We start from the raw sequence: 24,787 nt of genomic DNA, 5'->3' as shown, positions 1-24,787 counted from the left end.
GATTACAAATAGCATGCCTCATAAAAGGATTGGATTTAGCAATTGTGGAGCATGCAGTGCTTCATTGCAACATGATGCAGCCTTTTATTTGTATGTAATGTACTCGTGGTGTCCATATGCATGTGGTATTGACCCGGCTTAGGGCCCGCTGACAGTGATAAGTGCTCCTACAGTACATGTATGAGCAGGGAGACCTCATAATTCTGAATTCCACTTGGCCTTTATCCCTATGGTCTGAACAAGCAGACATTTCAGTTGTGCCGCCAGCATTTGGATGCACAGACCGACCTATAATAGCCTCGCTTGCATGGCATGAGCTGTGCTGGCAGATGCTGTGTCCTGCCACAATGTATGACTAATATTCATTGTGTGGTTGAGAATAATGATGGAGTGGTTACCAAAGGAGGGAACATGCCCGAGAGTGGCCGCCATGTAGATGGTGAATAAATCAGCTCATGTGCAGGACGTAGATGGATTGTTGCACTGCGTGACCATGAGGGATGGCAAACATCTTGGGGAGGCCATAATCAGAAAATTGGTGATGGTAAATAACCCAGTTTTAAGTCACAAGAAATGATATCGGTCATTCACTGAGCAGTGTGTGCTGGGCCACTAGAGTAGAGCGCGCTCGTGATGCTGTCGTGCTGGCGTGTGCTTCTGCGGCCACTCCCACCGTCTTGGCCATGAAGCCCATCACAAGGGTGATGATCCCTGAGCCTGTCTGGTTTTTTAAGCACACGTCAAACTATTCCCAAGGATATATGTGTGTGTATGTATGTATGCACATATATGCTGGTGACTGCTAGAGGGTTTTTCTTGCTTAATATTTGCTTCAGTGACTCGTACAAATATTTACCAGAATATTTAGGTTATTGAAAATATGTCAATTCTATTCATCATTCTTCAAATTTTCCACGTTTCAACATTTGCTGGGCCATTCAAAAAAAAAATTTCTCACTGCATATTTGGAGGTCTGAAATGAGGTAGCTTTTATGATTTTCCTGTTAATAGGCATAGACTGCACTATATTTGTACCAGTTTCAGCTCTTGCCTTTCTAGAACATGATGAGAAATCATATCGGTCATTCACAATTGAGAGTGTGTGTTTTATTAAGATAGCAATGACCATATAATTCCTAGGAAGACTCTTTGCTCATGAGTGGTTTATTGGAAGTATATTTAGTGTTTAAAATGCATTGGTCACCCTAGTGCTATCGGCACTGAACTCAGAGATGGGGATTTTAGAATTCCATTAAAGTCAATGCAGCACAGCACCCGCTATTTGCATGCATTGCTCCTCGTATATGTGCTGGTTGTTTTGTCTTTGCCAGCTAAGCTTTACACTTGCAATCACTCTCTGCTTTCCACCTGCATATGAACTTTCCCACCTCCACTGAACCTGCAGCCTTAAAAATAAACACACGATAGCTGCTTCTGGTCATGATGGTTAATAACGTGCTTTGTATATATATTTTAAACAGCCGTCATAACTTAGAAAATCACTGAGCGAATGTCGTGTGACACTGGCCTGTAACAGTTGTAGACCTCTACAGTAACGACTGCGTGCATTTTTTTCTCTTTTGATAAATAATTTGGTCCAAGCAAATGGATGCACATTTTCCATTAAAGTGCATCTACGATAAGGTGGAATAAGCAATGCCAATGTTTCTGCAGTCTTAGGGAACCATCTGTTTTGTATTATAATGCTGTTAATTTTGGTTGTTGTAGATTCATGCAATGAAAATCATTTCACGTGTTCCTTATCTTCCCAGCTGGTGTCAATCGCTCTACAAACGCGTTTAATTTTGGCCTCGCAAAGATAGGGCAGCGAATCCCACTTGACACATTTTGTCGGGCTGTAATATAGGGCTGCGTGTTTTCACATTGTTTTTATGAATGCAGTCGGTGCATCTACATTATATGAAATTTTATTCCAGCCTACAAATGTTGTTCAGCAGTCTTATGTTGAAAATTGCAACTTAGTTTTCTGTCTCGCAGCACAGTACGGTGTTATTCTAGCTCATCGCACTCTAACGATGCCTTCATGACGAATACAGTATCTGGCTGGGAGAATCCAAAGGCAAAATTCACCCACTCTTCTCTTTTTTTTTAAAGGCGAGCCCTAAGAGCTCACACCAACCATTTAGGGCATCCACACAACGAATTGCACCCTCCAAGCTAAAAAAGAAAAAAAGGAGACATTGCAGAAAGTAATAAATTTTTGAAATAGTTCAGTTTGAGTTTTTAGTTTCTGTCCATCTATCCAAATATAAATTGGCCACCATTTTGTTCATTACAGAGGCTCTGCTTCTGGCAATTCTTTTGAGCTGTCACGATTGCATTCCAATCAATCAAGAGTGTGTAGTGTATTTAATATGAAACAATTGTGATTGTTAAACCCAAGTGGAATTGTATTATGGCGTGTAGCTGCACACATTCAATGGAGCAACAGGAATGTAAATATTTTAAGTGACTTTGGGCATCATCAACGGGCATCATCACCACGACCTCTCAAGGTTTACAAGTAAACTTGTATCTACTTGGAAATTAGTGTCGGGCAGCATTAATCTGTTGACAATCTTGAACGAGTTGTGGAAATCCCATATTCACTTTGCAGGTATTAGTTTCTCCAAAGTACAAATGTATTTTGCTTTTATAAAAGGTTTTTTGGGTTCGATCGTGTAAATATATAAATGTGTCTTTTGCTTTTCCTAAAATTTGGTACTACATTTTTTATAAACCTTGGAGAGCTGATAAGATGAATTGATATTAGGGATTTGAACTCGCAATAGTTGTAATTGTGGCACTGACCATGCCACAGCCCCACCTGGCTAGGCCCATCGATGGCTATGGACAAACCTCTCACTTGGTTATGGTGAAGAATGACCGCTTACATTTTTCTGGTTTGTGTGTTGCTGCAGACCTGTCAGTTGTGAGTTGACCGAAATAACATTTATCTATTACCTGAATGAGTGTCTCTGTTTCTCTTTGCCTCTGCAAACAGGAACACATTGTAGCTGTTTCTTTGCATATTTGTAAGATAACACCGGTTTGATCACATTTCTATCGGCTATTTGCTTTGTGTCTGTTACTTGAAAATGAAAAATTGCTCTGTATTCATTGAATTCGACATAAACGGCTGAGGGATAATAAAAAGCCCCTTTTGTGTTCGCATGTCTTGTGTATATTTGTACTGTATTTGTCACTGTGTTTTCTCGCATCACTCGTGGCAGCGTTGAGTGAATGTCCTATCTGCGCTGGCTCACACTGGTATTCGTCTGTGTTTGTAGAAGAGACAAATGACACGGACACCCCGGTGGTGACCTCCAACAGCCAGCTGACATGGAGGCAAGGACGGCAGCTCCTGCGCCAGTAGGTCACACTCTGCGTCGCCCCACTGGGCAATATCTATTGTGTCCAATATAATGCCTTGCACTGTTTCACACTTTACCCCTCATACTCTACACCACACACTGTAACTCACCTTTCCAGACCACTACCATACCTTGCCATCTATTGCTACAACAGCTGAGCTGCCATGACATTGTCATCATCTTGTTTGTGCCAGGCTAGGTACACTTTGAGTTCAAATGGAGTGGCAAAGGCTCCCAATACCTCACTTTACACATTTCAACATACCACCCAGCATTCATTATATTTTGCACAACACATTGCAGTGCCCCAGTCACTCACATCCTGTACCACAGATTGCACCACATTACTCAGTGCTACCTGTTATAGAATAAAGGCACGATGTTGTATTTCTCTACATTATCAACAAACTATGTGGTGGGCAGCAGAGGGCAGTGCAATAAAATCAATTGTTGTACTGCACTTCTATGCTCCCATGGCTTTGCTCCCTGCCTTTATGAACCCGCGCTGACCAGCGTGGCAAAGCACAATCACATAAACTCCAAGAACTGCACATCGTATGGAGGTCCTCATCCAGCAGTGAATTGATCAGGGGTCGTACATGTATATTGTGCATATACGCCTTTATATTTGAAGTTTGCAGCTTCTCTCCGTGGTCGTGTAGATTTTTCTCCGGGGCCTCTGGTTTTTTTCCTTCATATTCATAAAAATACGTTTAGAGTAATTGGCTGCTAGAAAATTCTATATGTTAAGCCACTTTGTTTAGCTGTCATTTGTGGCCAGGTCGCTTCTGAAAAAGAGCTGAATAGCTCAGTGTGCCTTACTTGGTAAATACATAAAATAGTTAATAGTTAAAAGCACACACCGCACTATGACACAGCATTCGGCATTGTCGCTCCCGCCACAAACTCGACCGCACATTGCAGTTGACACGAAGGAACATGCCTGCTGCCGCTCAAGTTGTAATAATGCACGTGACGAGAAAACTATTGATTTCTCTACTTGTATCATGTGTGCTAGGGTGACCGTCTTATTCAAGCATCCTGTTAAGTACCCAATGCTGCTGTCCCAAGTTCTTAGATTACGCTGTTTAATTCGCACGCTGAGGCAGCGGCAGATTGTTAAACATGTGTCTGCCTCGCGCAATCCCAACCGTTTGGCTCCTGTATGTGAGCACTGCGTGCTGAGCGGGTGGTCATTGAATTGGTGGCATTTGGCACGCATTGGGGCATGACCCCAGGGGGCAGACAGTGGTGATGAATTCTGAAGTCACATGTTTGTGGGAAATGCACGTGGCTGGAGCCAGTGCTGTCATCAACATGTGGGGGCCTTGTTCTAGGAGTGGAGCATGAATGGCTGGTGATGATGATTCCAGTCTCATTATTTGAAGAAAAGAAAAAATTTAATCCGCATTTGCATCATGCAGAATAAATAAACTTCCTTTAAAAATGTTGGATTGGCTGCAGTCCCTTCCACATGCGGTGCCGAAGACGCCTTTTTGGCATCCGATGGTTCGACTTCGTCAGAAATGTCACCATTGCATTTGCGACCAGTCACCTAGCGACTGAGAGCTTAGTTCGATGGAGATGGCTGAACTTTGTTTACATGTCACCCATCTTAATGCGCAAACTCGAGAAAATTGCGCACTCTAGTTGGCGGTTGACGTTTGAAGTGAGGACTGCGACCCTCAAAGGAAAGGTGCCCCCCCCCCCCCATAGTCGCTCTCGCGATACGTGGATCAAACAAATCACTTGACACCGGTGTGGCAGCAAGAGCAGTTAATGTGAATGCTGTCGAAGGATGTCAGGCATTTGGCGCAAAGGTCCTTCGCTGACTGCTTTGATGAGTGAATTCATTTCCAAGTGAAGTGTTAATTTTCTTAGCGGATTGTGAGTTATAGAAGATTACATAGGCCACCAATTCCTGATAAAATCCAGTAATCAAAACGAGTCCCAAGTTTTTACTTGTTTAAACACATTTTACCGGTTTACATTTATCCTGAAAACCTATTAATTTAGTTAAGCAATAAAACACACCCTTTACATGTGTTTATTTATGACTTGACCATTCCCCTCACGACCACACTGGTAGTGAGGGGAATGGTAGTGAATTGGTAGTGAATTGCTCTTCAGGCCATCGAGTGACTGTCCAGTTACACTGGAGCAGTTAATGTCGGGCAGTATGTTTGACTTTTGTAAAATGTAGGGTGGGTGCTTGTTAAGTGACGCTAGTTTGTGATCTTCCATGACCACCTGAAGAAGGTATCTGCCAAGACCAAAACAAGGGTCAACCTGGTCAAGAAACTGGTGCACAAATGGAAAATAAAAACTCTCCAGCAGTGTGCGACTGTGGTCATCCAGAACAAGATCATACAATGTATAACAATGCAATGCTCAGTCCACAAATACGAAAAAGACAAATACTGAATAGTTTTATTTAAGGAAAGCAAACTGCTTTGGTATAAAATGCGAGTGTTCCTTTCTTTTCTTTATTAGCACGAACAGCATTAACAGCCATTCTACAGTCACGTGCAACAGTGTCTCTTGGTCCCAGTGCGGTTGCTGTAGTTGTGTCCTTGCTCCCAGTGCGGTCGCCCCAGCTCGTGTGCGTGCGTGTACGCGACGCGTCTGCCATGCCCGCGGCGCTGACGCAGGTACCTGCAGGAGGTGGGCTACACGGACACGATCTTGGACGTGCGGTCGCAGCGCGTGCGCTCTCTGCTCGGCCTCTCGGGGCCGCCGGACCAGAATGGCGCTCCCGACGCCAAGAACATCGAGCAGATCCTCAATGGCCGTGACATCATGTCTATCAAACCCAAGGAGGATGATGCCAAGAGGTGCGTACCCCCGTATGGCAGTGTGTAATTTAGTTGAAAGGTTTCCTGTTGCACGAGCGGTCGTTTTGTTTTCTCCTGGAGGGATGTAAACATTACATTCACTGTGCGGTATACATTTTCTTCTTACGGCAGCGTATTGTGGCAGTTGTGTTTTATAGGCTGGGCGTATACACCAGTGATGAGCTTGTGTGCACAGGTGATTGAGATAATAAATTACCGGCTGGCCTACATCAGAGATCAGCAACAGTAGCCGCCAACTTTATGTAATCGTGGGAGAACATGTGAGTTGCTCCATTCAATTTATGAAAAAGCCCCCAGCTTGTGGAGCGAAACGTCGGACATCACGCTGGACAACATACTGTTTAATCCTAAAACATATTTTTTCTGCCATTTTGCTACACACTTGGGGATTGTCTTCCTGGTCCTATTTTCCTACTCTTTTTTGTCCTGAGCTATCCACCCGAAACATATATTACACGCTTTTATTTAACTCACTGTCTATTGTTGTTGTCGTATCCTCAAATCTTGTAACTCAATTTTAACCCACTTCCCAATGTGGTATCGACTGCAAACTTTGTATACTTATGTCATACTGATGACAATACTGTATTCTATAAAAAAATAAAAAAAAGTATTTTTAAACATTCATTTTTATATGTTATGTTTCGGCTTGGGTCTAATTGTCCACGTTCAACTGACGTTGGCTGTAAATCGCCATGGTCTTTTACGCTATGGCAAGCTTTGTGGCCACTTCCTGGAGTCGTGGAGTTCTGCCATTACGAGTAGGGTACATTTCATTAAAGCATGTTTAATAAAAAAGTATTTTTAAATGTTACTTATTTTGGACATTTCGTCAGCCTTCGACACCATCAACCATTCGCTCCTTACTTCCCTCCTGAAATCCGACTTCGGTATATGCGGCTCAGCACTTAAGTGGATAGTTTCGTACCTTTCTGACCGGCAATCTTCAGTCAGGGTGGGCATGTCCACATCGCCTGAAACAACAGCATTATGCGGGGTTCCCCAGGGCTCTGTTCTAGGTCTTCTGCTCTTCACAGCCTACACTTCCCCGATCGGCCGGCTCATTGCAAGCTTTGGTATTAAGCATCACTCATACGCGGACGACACGATTCTATTCACCGCCATCGACTCTAGCAATGCATCTGGATTCGAGAAGCTCTCGGAATGTACCACCGCCGTGCAACAATGGTTCACTGCACACAACCTAGCCCTTAATCCGAAAAAGTCAGTGGCCATCATGTTAGGTACCAAGCAACGTCTCAATTCAGCAGCACTCCCCACACACACACATCTTCGGTCACAGCATCAAGTTTACCGACCACTTCAGCTACCTCGGTGTCATCCTAGATTCAACTTTATCCTTCGACCGTCAAACCAACCATATCATCAGCTCATGTAACTTTCACCTGAAGGCTCTTAGACACATACGTACTCTCATCTCTACTGAAATTGCCAACACATTGGCATGTTGCATAGTTGGGTCTCGCCTTGACTATTGCAACTCCGTCCTAGTCCGGACCTCCGCTGGCAACCTAAAGAAACTTCAAAGACTACAAAATAAATTTTGATTGAAAGCTTTCGTGACTGCAGGGATTCATCTTCTTGGTTCTTTCGGTAAAGTCACGTAGAAGGGAAGTAATAAAATAATAAAAATAAAACATAATAAAATTATTCTCACGACGTTTCGGCCACAACGCAAGCAGCCGTCCTCAGGTGAAAACCAGGTCCGTCGAGGCGACAGAGTCTGAATGAAACAGCACACGAGCTTGGAGCATATATATAAGCTGGGCGCCTTGACAAAGGAATTTGCATATCAAGAGGAATTTAGCATATTTATGGAAAATGCAGGAATGTGATTAGTACTACATATGCATGTGCATGATGCAGGATTAACAGCATCAAAGAAAGTTGCAGTTGCTGCAGCAGCAGCAACTGCAACAAAGAAAGTTGCAGTTGCTGCAGCAGCAGCAGCAACTGTAACTTTCTTTGATGCTGTTAATCCTGCATAATGCACATTCATATGCAGTACTAATCACATTCCTGCATTTCCCATAAATTTGCTAAATTCCTCTTGATATGCAAATTCCTTTGTCAAGGCGCCCAGCTTATATATATGCTCCAAGCTCGTGTGCTGTTTCATTCAGACTCTGTCGCCTCGACGGACCTGGTTTTCACCTGAGGACGGCTGCTTGCGTTGTGGCCGAAAGGTCGTGAGAATAATTTTATTATGTTTTATTTTTATTATTTTATTACTTCCCTTCTACGTGACTTTACCGAAAGAACCAAGAAGACTACAAAATAACCTAGCACGCGTCGTCATTGCCCACACTCATCCCCGTCTCGACTCACTAGCTTGTCTCCGTGCTCTCAACTGGCTCCCCATCGCCAGTAGGGTCACATACAAGATCGCCTGCCTCTGCCACAACGCCTTCATATCCGCCTGCCCGCCGTACCTTTCTTCATTACTGACAACTTGCAGCTCAGCACACGGCAGATGCCTGCGCAGCGCGACTCACGACCTCCTCTTGATACCAAGATCCAGGATGGTCATGTCTATGCGCCGCTTCTCGGTGGCAGCCCCAACATTCTGGAACGATATCCCTCTGCACATTCGCAGCATCACCTCAATCGCCTCCTTCAAGAGATACTTAAAAACTCACCTCTACAATCATGCTTTTGAGCGACTCTGAGCTTGGCTCCGCGCCTCTGAGTTGCGGCCACTACGTCTGCAAATTTGCGCGCGTTACAAATTGAACTATTATTATTTTACTCGTACATAAATCGGCCCTTATCAGTATTAATACACAGGAATCCAGAATGAAGCACATTGAAATCCACACATTGACACCACCTTAGAATGAGAGTACACATACATGGCGGAATATCAGTTTGATCCTGTTCGTGTGCCATGGTTTAATGATGTAATGCAGTAGCTATTTAAAGGGGAAGCTTCTCTTGGCGGATGACCAAGGTAGAATTGTTTGTTGGTTTGCTGGTACAACACACATTGTTCATAAGCGATAGTCAGCAGTGGCCGGATAGCAGCCAGGGGTCTACGTTCAATCTACAGCACCACTGAGAGATGCAGCAAAGAGCTCGCAATGATGGGGTTTGTGTTTGGAACCCAGGTTTAAATCACCCCACCATTAAACCAAATTTACAGTCATAGTTGATGGCCACCAATGACAAAAAAAACACATACTAAATATTCTAGTTGGAATGAGCATGTCAATAGAATAAATGTAATTTATTTACAGTAGTGTCAGGATACAGTAGATCTAGATAAAGAAACAAAACATGTACAAACAACCAAGCACACGTAACAAAAATCATGTCAATTAAAATAATAGCTGTTTTACTGTAACAAAGAAAGAAAGAGCTCGATGGTTTGAGACAACTGTGCTTCAGGATATAATCACCGTTACATTGTAAGGATTTTAAGCGTATTGGATATGACGGGTGTGGTATAAATTAAAATTTCAATCACTCCTGTTATCAAAGATGCATTTACTTTAGCTGTGGATGAGAGGGGAAGGAGGGACCTGGTGGTGTCTTTTCTTCGTTAATGGATAAAGACCACCATCTCTTTGATGACGTGTGCAATCCAATACAATGATCGTGAGAATTTAAGTAGTTTTTATCTTGATGAAGTGTTTGACTTGCATTGACTGTCGCCAGTGGGTGTTTGTAAGCCATTGCATTTCTGAAGACATTCAACACATTTATAAATCACGATTGTGAAGTGTGTAGAGGAAAAACAATCCAAACCATGAACCAAAAAACACTTCATCAAACGTCCCTGCTACAAAAACTCTTTTATGGCTTTTCTAATTGACTAATTAGCCTATCTGGTTCCATTCCCCCTTACTGTGGTGTCTCACAAACCACAAACTGCCCACCGCCCATGATGTGATGCACTCTGAATAATTGCCTTGTCAACTTTGAAACACACTTTGACCGATGATCATTTTTGGCAGCAGAGTTATTTTTGGCTGCAAGTCTCGTTGGCATGAAAAGCATGTTTCAATGTTATTTATGCATTCATTCGCACACTTTTTTTTATGGATATTGTATTTTGCATGCACACCACTTGTAAACTAGCTACGCACCCCAAGTAGTGTGCATATTTCCACGCATTTTTTGTACGTTTCTTGCATGAATCGATACGTATGCTAAACCTACATTATCCTATTCAAGCAATACTCCAACCCTAATATTGCATTTTAAAATAGTCCTCTGACATCATCATCGTTGACATGCTGAGCCACACAGCCAATGCAGTGAGTCACTAGGGTGACCTAAGAATGGTGCTAATGGCCCATGCATGATGGGACACCACACTGGTCATCCCTTTCGTAAGCAATGTGTGCAGAATAGCTGTTCGACTTCCAATTGGCAGTCACAAGGAGGCCCCCTGGTCAACCTTTTTCCAGCCTCTAGAATTATTTTTCCATCCAACCCGACTGGTTTTGCAAGATCTGACCATGCCCACCTAGTGCTCGCCTCGCTGCATTTGGCTTCTGGTTGCTGAACGAATATATTCTAAGGTCATACTCATTCCACACAAAGGGCTTGCCATCGTACAAAGACGGTCACTGCATCGTGCGCTTTCAGATGCTCTTCTACGGCCATCTGGAATGCTCTTCTTTCCGATATTAGGAAGCCACTTGAGCTATGCACTTTTAAGTCTTGATTAAAAACTAATTTCTTGAACTGCCTTTTGTTTATAGTTTGTTGCCCTTCCCCCGCATGGGTGGCTGTGTACAGCGTGAAATAAGTTCTAGATACATCCGACTGCACTTAAAAATGTCCACACCTTTAGGTGTAGTCTTGGAGACTACTACACTTGACCTATAGCAGAAAAATGTTAATGCTGTAGGAGTGGACTACGGTGAGCAATGAAACAGTTGTTCCGTTGACAGTGAAATTGTTATTATATTGTTGCACTGGTCAGTCACTTGAATGTCATAGGCACTTGCCTCTTGCTTGAGTGTGACTGTAACCCATGGTGAACAGGTATTGTATGATAGGGTCTAAAAAAAGTCCTGCGACCTCAACACCTATCGTTCATCTCTTCTGGCTAATGAAAGTTTATAGATGTCCTTGTAGTAATTTGTTATACTATTAGCGCTTTCTCAATTATTATCTAGCCTCAAATGAATTGACCCCTCTCCCATTGGACTCAGCCATAAGGTTTCTTAAATCGGTATAATTTTTTTCTTTCAAGGTCAATAAAATGAGTACATCTTTGGTAAATCAACAGTAGTTGTGTCTTATGGCAATACTAGTCCCAGCCATAGGAATGTTACGTGTTGGATACTGTAGTGAATCAATGCAGAACAGAATCCCTCATTGCTCATTTGAGAATTTAAACATTTTTACTTTTTACTTTGAGCCCAAGTCAGCCAAATCTTAACCATCCTGGCCTTTGTTCTTGTAATCTAGTGCGTCGTCAGCTAGCCAGCCCATAATAAGCCTTAGCCCTAGTCAACTCGTTGTCAAAACTGGCACCTAATTGATTCTTAATCAGCCTCGACTCTATTCAACTAGCTCCTCAATTCGGAATTTCAAAATGAAATATCCATTGATTTTGTTCAGCTCTCTTTTCAGCTTCCAGTTTGCACTCGTGAATTAGTCCCTGACTCGCTCACCTTACCCATAGTCAACAAAATCCTAACTTACCAACTGGTAATGAATCTCCTATTGCAAGTCAACTAGAAATGAGCCAAATAATTTCAATGGTACTCGCTTATAACTCACGTGATGTAAGTGAAATCCAGCCATTCCATAATTATAGATTCATTACCACCGGTCAACTAGCCCCTAGCTGGCAAAACTATCCATAACTAAGCTGATAACCAATCTGCCAGCCATTTTCAATGAACTCCCTTAAAACCCAGCCAAAGCGTTGTCCTCGCATGGCACATCACTGTGATACAACCCACTGGTGCCGTTTATCTTCACGCTGATTCAAGCCCCGTGCCGCTATGCATTTCCTTGTAGCCCTGTGCAGTGTCCACTGTTGTCCTTTCCTTCCCACGTGGGCTCGTGCACCTTGGGCAGCAGGAAGGGGTTCTCAGCGCCGGCCATTGTGTTTCCCTTCCCTAGAGACCGCATCCCCTGACTTCATCAGGGCAGCGCCCGCCCACGCACGCTCTGGTGCGGGGAAGTGAAACGCCTCATTTTGACTGTACTCTGCGGCTCAATTGAAAAGAAAATGAGAAGTGTGCAGCCTCCGTCATTATTCCTTTTTTGTTGGTTATTGACGGTAAAGCATTGGAAGGGTGTGCTGATTTCAAGGTGCGTTTTTGGGAAACTTTCCAAGCAGGGTGGTACAGACCCAACGTGCTTTGGTTACCTGTGGTTTAGCGCCCATTTTGTCCTTGTGTATGTGTTGGCATTCATGTTTGTGAAACTTTCTGTGCTATTTGTATTCATGTGTTCTGATGTGATGTGCTGTGGCTTGATATGGTATCGTTCAGTTGGCGTGCCTCATTGTTTAATGTGCCATGGTGTGTGTGACATATTTTGATGCCACACGGTGAATTTTGTAATGTGGTGTAACTGCGTGGTATGACGTGTTATTGCGTGATGTGATCTTCGACGGGGGTGCCACATACTATGGCTTGCTGTGTCATGGTGACGTATGGGTTGTTGCAATTCGGTGTAGTTTGGTATGGTTTGGTGAGATATAATAGACGCTACGGTGCTGAGATGGTAACTACCTCGTCTGGTTTTTAGGAGCGCGTGGATTTTATTCCGACCCTGGTGCCTGTATATTTGGAGTTTGCATGTTTTTTCTCTGATCGCGTGGATTTTCCTCGGTCTTCCGGTTTTCTCCTCCACATTTAGAAACGTGTGTTAAGAGTGTTTGGCTGCTATAAATTTCCACAAGTGACTTCGTAGAGATATTATTTGTGGTAAGGTCAGTGGGCCTTACCTGGTAAAATTTAAATTGTTGCCAGAAAAAAGGGTAAAAACCTATTATCAGTTTAAAATAGTTTAATAGTGTGGCATGGCGTGACACCCATTGACCTGTGTAGGAACGGGGACAAGTCTCGCTCCGAGCCACTGGTACCTTCGGTGGTGGATACCTTCCAGTTCCTGCAGGAGGAGGAGGACAGCGACGACGATGAGGACGACGACCCAGTCGGCCCCGTCGATGAGCGGGATCGGCCACGCGCCAGCAAAAAGGCGAAGGTGCGGCGGAGCCCCCGGTGACATGACCCAGATTCGCCACAAACATCCACACCCATCACAACACCCCAACTCATTACTAACATTTGCCAAGCAAATACCTGGACTAATTATACACTCATTTCACACAGCAGACGGAGACTAGCTACGCAGACGCACACATATCACACAACACAGAAACTAGCTATAACAAAAAATACGCACACTCACCGATGACAGCACAAACCCAGGCTAATTAAACAAGCGCGCGCACACGCCTATGCAACAACACAAACCGGGACTAACTACACACTGATCACAAAGCAAACTAAAACAATCACCTGCCACAAACCTTGACTACACACACTTTCACTTTTGTTGCAAAATCCATAATAATTACTACACATGTCCGTGACTACACAACCGTGACTATCTTCTTGGTTCTTTCGGTAAAGTCGCGTAGAATGGAAATAATAAAATAATAAAAATTATTCTCACGACGTTTCGGCCACAACGCAAGCAGCCATCCTCAGGTGAAGAACAGGTCGGTCGAGAAGACAGTCTGAAATCAGACTCTACGTGACTTTACCGAAAGAACCAAGAAGATGAATCCCTGCAGTCACGAAAGCTTTAAATCGAAATTTAACCGTGACTATGTTTTCACTAACCCCAAGTCTGGACTAACTAAACATACACACATGACTCTACACAACCTATACATGCCAAACGCACAACATCCAACATGAGTCAAGCCCCCACCAACTCGAAAAATCTCCACACACCTTTCATTGGAATGCCATGACCCTCCGAAAAGCTCAGCGAAACATACCCTCCAATGCAACAACCTACACGAACCAACATTCACATCACCTTCACCAGTCATCCTAGCCTGAAATTACCCTCCTGAAATGTTGTTACACTAACTGACCAATGAAGCGAGATGTTGTGACAAATTGGAAAGGGGTGGGGCAAACAGGGGAGGTGGGTACATAAGACGTACAACCTAGGCAACCCATCTATAAGACGGACCATCAGTCACAACATTTACTTGACTAATTTCCTCGTACAGGGTGATGCTGTAGTTTGGTAACAAGTGCCGCTGTGTGACGACGCAGATCGTTAACGAGGGCCCGGTGGACCTCGCTGATGACCTCGACACGGAGGAGGCGCTCAAGGAGTTTGACTTCCTGGTGACCACAGAGGACGGGGAGGGTGCGGGTGAGGCGCGCAGTTCCGGGGACGGCACTGAGTGGGGTACGGCGCTCCCCTCTGCACCCCCACAGCCTCCGTATGGAACACCGTCCTTGTGCCATACTTCACCAGGCTGTGGCAGACCGGCACTTTGTAGACAAGGTTTGGTGGATCGTGCAGAGAATTACGAAACCCCAAAATCTACTGGGCGGCGAGGTGGCCAGAAGATGGCAGTACAGAAAATGGATTTTTAACCCTTCTTTGCAACCGACCTTTGAGTGTTCTCCCGTTATATGCGTAGGCTTGCTCCGGGCACTGCCATTTTCTCCCACATACAGACTACCTAAGGTAGCCCTTCACAGTACAAAGAAGGACCATGGCCCAAAGAAAGCATTACCTATTACATATGTGTTCTTTTAAAACGGTGTTCTTGATGAATACAAGTTTTTTTTTTGTTATGTGATTGTGGACCACTGCCAACAAAGTATCGCAGAATAATTAACATAAATATAATGAGACAAATATCCTCATACAATACTCTCCTGGGTCTTTAGATCTAGTGAGGCTTATCTAGAAAAGTAAAGGACAAGAGACCCTTGACTATCACGGGGATTAAGTTTTTGGAAAGTGCCATGAAAACCAAACCCACGATATTCAATACTAAAGCCTTACCAAAATAATGGGGTAAGGTACATGGCAACCAAAAATATACATCACAATTGAAATAAATACGGTATTGTGCCAAATAAACTAAAAATAAAATAATTTAAATAAACATGTAAAACCCTATACAAAAACATACCCTAGACAATGAATAGGAGTATAAATACTAAAATAGTATAAATACTCCTATTTGTTGGATGATGATGATCCAAAGCGGGGTATGTGTATGTCCACGAGTAGGGAGCAGTAGTGCAACGGTTGGCACGCAGCCGAGTTCGACTCACTCTGACGCCCAACACCTGTGACGATTATCTGAATCGGTCCTGGGCCTCCCCTAGGTCGACTCAGCTTCAAATGAGTACCTGGTCCAATGTGTAAACATCACCACTTGGGAGACAAAGGCGACCGGGCGTGGTGTTGGCCACCCACCCCCTCGTGTGGCGTGCTGGCCTTCATAGGTGCTCGCTAACAGCACTTGCCCCAACAGTCTGTTAAGGCTATAAGGGGGGGTCTTTGTCTCTGTTAGCGAGATGGTTGCAAGGCAGAGGTTGAGGTGCCACTGATATACTCAAAAATACTTTCCTTTTGCATCCTATTACATGCTTTGTGTGGTGCTACCCAAAATATTGCATATTCCACGTCAATTATCTTTGTCCGTGCTCTACCCTTCTGTACCATTGCATTACGGTTCAATGCACCACTTTATACCATAGTATAATAAGGCATACACTAGAATAAGTACATAAAAACTGTACAGCTCAGCATTGTACCGATAATGCGCTAGGTGTTGAATGTTGGTGCTAATCACAGCAGAAATCCATGCTCGTAATCACCCTTGCACGTATTGGCTTAGTTGACACTTGGCCACAGTCGGGCCGCAGCTTGGTGATTACAGCGTAAGGCTTATGGGCCACGCAAATTGCTGATGGTGCTCAACAGCATAGTGATTGTTGCGTATGCCTTTTATTGATTGTCATCGCCACCAGCGTCAGCCACTTTTACCCATTGCAGTTAAATCCTGTACCATTCCCTTTCATCATTTGTGTCATTGTGTCATCACTTGTGTGTCGTGTTTCTGAGTTTGTCATGAGTGTGTTTCCTTGTGTTCAAGGTGGGAATTGTCTCCTAACAGTTGTTTTGGTGGTTGTGTGTATGTTACTTCTATTTTATTTAGTTGCCTGTTGAGGGTTGTCTTTCTCAGTTTTCAAGTCAACTTGTGGATATGGGTCTCTAAGCACACTCTTCTCCCCAAGTCGCACAGTTTGCTAGTTTGATTTCCCTTGCCTATTGCTATGAGCGTCATCTGCTGCAACGAAATTGCCAGTTAAAACGTGTGCCACCAGTTTGTCCTGCCCTCTGTGAATTGGTGTCCTGTGACATTATTCACTTCTGGATACAGATGCTTGTGTGTAAGTATCGTGGTCAAATATAAATATAAGGACCACTGCATTTATCCTTTTGGCACACAGGCACAGGAACTGCTGTGAAAGGAGGGCCCATTCCATATTAATTTCTACAAATACCGTGACGATGGTGATGGTTGTGATGGTGGTATGCACTATACAAGTCCTCGGGTTGTTGCAGGGAAAATTATTTTCCCCACTTGGACAGATCTAGAGGAACTTGTATATCTGTACAAACTTTTTTTAAAAGAGGTGTCGGACCAACCAAATGGTGCAATGTCAGTACCGCAAGTATGTTTCTGACATGTCTTCAGAGTTTTGCAGCCTATCCATGCAGGACACTCCCCTCATATGCATGGGTTATCTCCCTGCACTCTTTTCAGAATCTTTTCAAAACAGGAATTGTCTTTACGACTACATCATGACCTTAATGTTTTGAAAATGGTGGGGGTATTTCTTATCTATATACTTTGTTTACCCCAGTTTATGCTTTCAAACAACTATTGGACTGTGCTCATTCTGTTGCCAACCTGAGCTAATGGTGAAAATTCCACATTCTTACAGCAGTGCTGGCCTTACTAAAGGTTGATCAAAATTTACTTTCCATAAATTGGTAATCGTTTTTCTTGAGTTAAGTGAGATAATGTGCTCAATCGACCTCCAAACTTTCAACTCTTGTGATTGTGAGTAATGCTCTTACCACAGTGCCACCTATACGGACTTCTTCGTAATGAGGATGAACAAATGAGTGATGTGCTATGTCTGCCAACAATGTTTATCTGGTGCACCTGGCTGCCAAAAAGGTAACATTTTAAATGTCATGTCTTTTACCACTAAGTTAGTGCAGAAGTGCTTAGAGCGGCCAAAATGAGCACTCAAGTAAAAACATTTCCCGTACATGTTCAAATGGCTCTTGAAGTTCAGAATTAGAATGACGTGTTGAGCAGTCTTGGCAATCGCCGTATTCTTATGCCATGCACATCAGAACTGTTCTTAACCTTGAACTTTCGGCCAATGTGTTTATTTGGAATAATGGGCCCACTGGGTTAATTAAACCATGAGGGAGACGAAGGTATTAAATAGATGTTTTATTCTTCATGTTGAACTGGATTCTCAAGACTATTGGATTGATAGTCTGCCAAACCGCAAGATAACGTATTCATGCAGAAGTATTTCTGTGGATTTTAGCCAAGCCGTGAGCTCTTAAGGGTTAACCTTTTTTAACATGAGCATTGAGGAGGAGGACCATCGCATAAGAGATTCAAGTGACCCCAGAAGTAGTAACCTGCTGCCACTTCCCGAAGCCATTCATATGTAAGGCTGTTGCTTGAGGAGTTTTAAATTAAACATTTTTAACCTTATAACAAATCTCAATAGACTAGTCAGTATACCAAAAAAGGACCTAATTATACAGTTTGTTGTAACGTCAGGTGATTCGTGCACTTAGAAAATATTATAATTTATAGTTCCGAAAACTCTTCAAATTTCATTTGCAGTGAAGCGTTTTGTCTCTGTCACAGCACTTAAAACATGAGACAACACAAATTACATTTCATAATCGTGATATTTCTCAACAACTTTTCTGTTCACAAAACCCTCACATTATCTTAAGATTCTGTTTTCCTTTATCACTTGACTATTTTTAAAGAGGGCCCTGCTTCTTGAGGCATTTTGGCCAGATTCCATTTATCATAAAAACTAGAATACTTGAATAAAACCCATGCATAGGAGGGGATAACTCATAACAATGATAGGTCAGAACCCTACTTGCTGTACCACTTTCAATACACTCTTCATTCCTTGACACCAGGTGAGAACCCGCTGAGACAACAGGTATCATGCAAGGGTGGGCCGGCTAGCCCTGTACGTTTCCCAGGGACAGATACAAGGGTGAGCTGGCTAGCCCTGTACGTTTCCCAGGGACAGGTACAAGGGTGGGCCGGCTAGCCCTGTACGTTTCCCAGGGACAGACACAAGGGTGGGCCGGCTAGCCCTGTACGTTTCCCATTGACAGATACAAGGGTGAGCTGGCTAGCCCTGTACGTTTCCCAGGGACAGGTACAAGGGTGGGCCGGCTAGCCCTGTACGTTTCCCAGGGACAGACACAAGGGTGGGCCGGCTAGCCCTGTACGTTTCCCATTGACAGATACAAGGGTGAGCTGGCTAGCCCTGTACGTTTCCCAGGGACAGGTACAAGGGTGGGCCGGCTAGCCCTGTACGTTTCCCAGGGACAGGTACAAGGGTGGGCCGGCTAGCCCTGTACGTTTCCCAGGGACAGGTACAAGGGTGGGCCGGCTAGCCCTGTACGTTTCCCAGGGACAGACACAAGGGTGGGCCGGCTAGCCCTGTACGTTTCCCAGGGACAGATACAAGGGGGGACCGGCTAGCCCTGTACGTTTCCCAGGGACAGGTACAAGGGTGGGCCGGCTAGCCCTGTACGTTTCCCAGGGACAGACACAAGGGTGGGCCGGCTAGCCCTGTACGTTTCCCAGGGACAGGTACAAGGGTGGGCCGGCTAGCCCTGTACGTTTCCCAGGGACAGACACAAGGGTGGGCCGGCTAGCCCTGTACGTTTCCCAGGGACAGATACAAGGGTGAGCTGGCTAGCCCTGTACGTTTCCCAGGGACAGGTACAAGGGGGGACCGGCTAGCCCTGTACGTTTCCCAGGGACAGGTACAAGGGTGGGCCGGCTAGCCCTGTACGTTTCCCTGGGACAGACACATGGTGTCACGTCTCCATCCCTGGCTCATCCACAAACTCCATTTCCTAGTTGTTGGATTACAGTCGTACGCCACCACTGTCGGCAAAAGTGTTGAATTATCACAAGAAGTTAAGCGAGTGGTGTGTTTTCCATATTTACGATTTATTCACTCACTACTAATAATAAACTATTTGCTCTCAAATTACTTGGAATCTCAAGACTCTTTCTCAGAATCTCAGCACTCTGAGGTGGTTTTCTAGTTTCTCATTGATTATTTTTTTGGTGGGGGGGGGGGTCCATCTTGCCAAGGGAAATCTTGTGTAATATGGGAAAATACTCGTGTACAAAAATGTCAGCAACCTGCTTGCTGCATTACTTGCTGTATTGCTATCTACTGGACACGTCAAGGCTCTGCAGGTTGCAATTAACAATTAAACCTGCACATTTCCACGAACCCCGCCTCTGAAGCGAAGGATTACAGATATTTCTCCCATTGCCTGAACTAATTTAGAACAAATACCAAACATTCTCACAGTGACTGGTCATCACAAATGTCCGGAATATTTCCTGCCGCCTATCTGCAAGGGCAATAGGGATCAAATGTGTTTTTGGTTCGCAAGCTGATGGCCAAGCCCATGGAAACGACATTATCCCCATGTGCTGTTCTATTCACGAGATTCCCAACACATCGGTCCGCTTACGTGCTGACCAGTGTGAGTGAGTGCTGGGTTTGGTTGTCAGGTTACATGAGAGTGGATCATCTGAGTGATGATGGGCTCAGTCTCTTTAATGTGTTCTTGAGTGCTAAGTCTGCTGTGTGCCTGTGGGTTGAGGATACTTCTTTTATACATACACATGCACGTGATGCGCACAGATAATTATTTCCCTTGCGCTCATGTGTATACGCTCACACGCATGCAGTGCTCCAATCCCAGCGACGTGTGTTCGATACCTAGATATCATGCTCACCACAGCCAACTGGTATATAAGCCTGGTATGAGTCTCCTCGAGGTCAACTGAGCCTTCAACGAGTGTAGGGGATGGTGAGGGTCACACCACCTTCCCTTGAAATGCCAGCCTTCATAGGTGCTTACCAACAGGTCTTGTTCTTGCAATTAGTTACAACTCAACAGGTTATCTTTTATTGAGTGTGAGGAGATAAAAATATATGTTTGTAATTGCTTTTGGAAGAAGTCTCTTAGGTGCATGCCAAGGACATAGGCCTGCTGTGCGTGTGCAATGCTGCATTCACGGGGAGTGGTGGCCCAGTAGTGAGCGCAGTGCTTTACAAACCTGGTGACGTAATGAGTTTGATTTACAGCCATGGTTAACATCGGTGGCAAGTGATATACCAATACTGGGTCACACCTAGGTCGACTCGGCATTACATAAGTATCTGGTGTGGTATGAACATTGGTGCTGGGGTGTTGAAGGCAGCCAGGCGTTGTCGGCCAGACCACCTCCCCATAGATGTGCCGTGCTTGCTAACAGCACTTGTCACAACAGTCTATAATTCTGTATGGGGATCTGTATATATTTTGTTGTTTGCTGCATTAAAAGTTACATGCATGCCAAGGCAGATACGTGGCCATGCATGCGGCTGTACAAGGTCATGTCCCTGCACCTGTATACGTACTTGCGCCAAGGAAGTGTGTGTGCGTGTGCGCCCGCGCGCATGCCTTTGTTAAGCCTGGCTTGGTGGTTTGTGCCGACGCTCGTAGACAAAGAGGAGCTGTCCCCGAGCGGCGAGGAATGGGACATCGACCATGGACTCATAACCAAGCTCAAAGAGCAGTACAAGAAGGAGCGCAAAAACAAGAAGGGGGCCAAGCGTAAGTCACCTGCAACATCCACCCGGCAGGCCCAACAACTCTTGTGTTCTTGTCATCTTCTCGTCATGTGTCGTCTTTGTAACCGGTTTCGGGTGTGTTCACCTGGATGTGTTTCTTCAGCCCAAAGGATCTCTTGTGTGTACAGTAGTCCTTGTTCATTCGTAACTGTGCCAGTGTGTCTGTACTTGGGTTTGCACGCGTGAGCTTAAGCGGAAGCTTCCTTGCATTTGCGTGGCTTTGTTTTAGTTTTGTTCTTCTGGGATTTCTGCGTTTCCCTTCCATACCCCGAGCCTAATTCAACCTGGTGTGTGTGTGCACATACCGGAGGGTCCTCTGCCCATTCTCACCACAGGGTGCTTTATTTTGTGTATGTGTGTTGTGGGGAAGGTAGTGCAGGGATTCATGCACTGCAATATAATTCCTGCAACCTGGATTTAATTGACGGTTATGCATGTTAGTATCAAGTAGTATCTTAGCCTGACCTGGACCTCCTTTTGGGTGACTCAACCTTAAAATAGTATCATGCAGCCAGGGGGGGGAAACCGAGGAATAACATGCCACCACTTTCTACCACCACGATCGACTTGCAATATTCGTCAGCCTGGCCTATCCCACACGCTGAACGAAAACTTCTGTTTGTGGGCAATCCATGTTGCTCATACTGTACGTGCATTACCCTGTGTTTGCCCATTATCTTTTCATAAATTATTTACATACCTTACACTCTCGGGATTGCAGTGCCCATCTTAAAAAAAGTGTATGGGGGACACTTGCCCTCTCAACATTTGCTAAGTTGGTTATGCCTAGGTGTGCTATTATATAACTTTGTTTATTAGTGTTTATATTTACTTCTCATTTTCCGTGTATATGTAATGAGCGACTTCCGCGACACATCGTGTAGAGGTTACTCTTCTCTTTATTCCACGTACGGACACAGCACAGGCCAACGTTATCGGCTTCCTCTCCAAGTAAACACTCGGATATTAACGTTCGACAGACTACACACACGGTTGATTACACGGCGGGTTCCGCCCGTCCGCTCCCGGTCAGCCGCTGGCTGACGGCGTGCCGGGGAGGGCGGTGGAACTTGGCAGGAGATCCGCCACGTGGCCGAACGACGGAGAGAGATGACGGCGAGCAGCGACTCAGTCCGGACCCAAGACTCCACACATCAACTCCGAGTCCTCCACTTATATTACCGCAGGCGCGGCTAGGCTCCGCCTCCGGCCACGCCCTCTCGTGGAACTTTCTAGCCGGTTCTCAGTTTCTCAGCCGGCCCTGCCCTTCACCTTTGGCCTAGATACCTCTCCCTGTAGGGATTGGATCATGTTTATAATGGTGCCTGTACCCGTGCTTCCCTTTTCCAACCAGTAGATGTCACTATCTCATTACATATAAATAATGCACCACCTTGGTAAAAGGCTATTAGGAGGGTTCAATTTTAAGACTGCAGTATTTAAGTCTGTAGTAAGTAGCCTGTGTGTGCATTAAAATGTTGGTTAAAAATGAAACACCATATAAAATGACATGGAAAACATAATTATAAAAAGGTGGCATTGTGTAACACATTTAACCGAGCCTGCGGTTATGTGTGTTATTGACCTACATTATGTGTGTGATATTACTGTCTAGTTTCTCAAACTTGGTGTTGAGTTATCTGGTTAAACTGGGGCCCAGAGTTTCAATTCCATGGCAGTGCTTTGCAGCTTCCCACTCCTTGATCATGTCCATGCCCAGTGCGGCGCCAACGCTACCTCGCACCCCACACCAGACCCGTGTAGAATGTGGACTTGGCCTTGCTGAGCGCAGTGGGACTTTCTCGGCCTCAGTTTCCAAGATCCATCTCGCTCCTTGTGTGTTGTGCCACATGCCATTGGTTTTGAGCCTCCCATAATGAACGTCACGCAGGCCTGCACGCCCCCCAAGCAAGTTTACCGCTCTCTAGCAGAAAGGAAAATGTATCGATACACCAATTCAGACGGGTGGGTTTTCATTGACCAAAGGGAGGTGAGCCACACCATATCTCGACCTCAGAAATGGGGCCAATGTGCATGCGCAAATGATCGTATGCGTTGATGTATCATGCAGTGCACTCTTTTGTGTTGGAAAGTCTTCTGAATTACAATGCTAGAATCTTAATTTCATTCTTGGCCACCTACATCTTTAGGAATTTGTAGCTTCTTCAAGGTTGATTCAGTCAACAATTATTGCCTGGCGTCTATTGGCCAATATCGGCACTAGGAACACGGAGGGCTGCGTGTACTTGGTGCTGGCCTCACAAAAAATCCCTAATGTGCCACACTGGATTGATTTTATACTCGCTAATGGCACTTGCCCTAAGAGCCTGTGCAGCTGAATTGGGAATAATTGGTTGTTCTGCATGCACATGTGCTAGACTTGTCACCATTTGGAACAGAAGCTGTTTATGCACAATTAGTTTTAATTTATAAACTGCTCCTGAAATAAATCATCTGGCGTCACTTGATTGTGTATGCGGCACAAGCAGTGCCATTCAGGTCGAGTCTTGTGCAGCGCGTGTACAGTACGTTACACTGCGCCGGGTTGTTTGGCTCTCACAAACTCGACGCACGCGGCTAGCGCCGTCACTCATGCCCAAGTTTGATTTATTGCGCAGCGCTGTTTGGCCGTCGCTGTTGTAACCGTAAACTCGGGTGCCATTTCAAGTTCTTTGAAGGGAGCCAGGTGTCTTGCTAACATTCATCCCCGCACGCCAAGTTTGAGACTGGTTTGTTCTCAAATTGGACAACAACCACTGTTCATTTCCCACAGTCCTCTATTTCCTACTCTGGAGGAATGGTGAGCTGAGTTGACCTGCCTGGGTATTCGTAATATCTTGCAAATGTGAGTCGAGTACCCTGTCCACAGCATGGGGCTCAGGGGTTTCTGCTGCCACTTGGCAGCCAGAATAAAACAGTCAAGAGGGTTTAGCTTCACACAGAATCTCTTTGGATAGGGGTAGGAGCCAATTGGCTTGATGTTAACAGTTTAAACAGTGCTGCTAAGTGGAGAGATTGTGCCGAGGGGGTGGGAATAAAATGTACCATGCAATATCAGCCAGAGTTTGAAACCCGTGTCCTTAACATGTTAAAGATAATCTTTGTGCCCTATTCCCTCGGCTACAAAACCCCGACACAGAAAGTGCTGATATTTTTATATTTAACATTAAGACAAGTGTGGCATCGCCTCACCCCCAACCTGCCCTCCCACCACACCCCCTCTGTGTTGTGGAGTCATTTATCCCCCCACTCGTAAAATGGCGGCGCCTTCAATGAGCCAGCTAATGGGATTACAAATGAAAATCCCACAATAATATTCGACTATAATTACCGCTCTCGGTAATCTGATTACAGGAATATATTACGCCCCAGCAACGTTTAGACGCGATGGCATATTTTGAGTGGCCCTTTAAATCCAGTGCTTGTGCTTTGGTGGCGATGTGGCTAGCCCAAGTCGTGAAGATTATTTAAGACAGCGTCAGAGTGAACTGAGGATGGGCGCTTGTCTGAGATTGCACATCGGAGGTATTTGAATGTTAAGCATGATTGTCCAGCATCGGGTACATGCTGTTAT

At 44.8% G+C, this 24,787-nt stretch overlaps 1 protein-coding gene across 3 annotated transcripts in view; it reads left to right on the top strand.

Annotated features, from left to right (window-relative positions):
• The window catches only part of LOC144933373 (striatin-3-like), a 119,043-nt gene that overhangs the window by 61,006 nt on the left and 33,250 nt on the right, over positions 1-24,787 (top strand). Inside the window, exons 4-8 of one of the 3 annotated variants that reach the window (XM_078858070.1) lie at positions 3,291-3,372; positions 6,026-6,208; positions 13,273-13,429; positions 14,521-14,623; positions 21,086-21,196. In XM_078858070.1, coding sequence (XP_078714196.1) covers positions 3,291-3,372; positions 6,026-6,208; positions 13,273-13,429; positions 14,521-14,623; positions 21,086-21,196 — 636 coding nt within the window. Of the gene's footprint in view, positions 1-3,290; positions 3,373-6,025; positions 6,209-13,272; positions 13,430-14,520; positions 14,660-21,085; positions 21,197-24,787 lie in introns of all 3 variants that reach the window. The other 2 variants (XM_078858069.1, XM_078858071.1) reach the window with 2 other exon arrangements.

Source organism: Lampetra fluviatilis, chromosome 7 (assembly GCF_964198595.1).
Source record: "Lampetra fluviatilis chromosome 7, kcLamFluv1.1, whole genome shotgun sequence".
Classification (NCBI taxonomy): Eukaryota; Metazoa; Chordata; class Hyperoartia; order Petromyzontiformes; family Petromyzontidae; genus Lampetra; species Lampetra fluviatilis.
The sequence above is the reverse complement of the archived record's forward strand: the minus strand, read 5'-3'. Positions and strand labels throughout refer to the sequence as shown.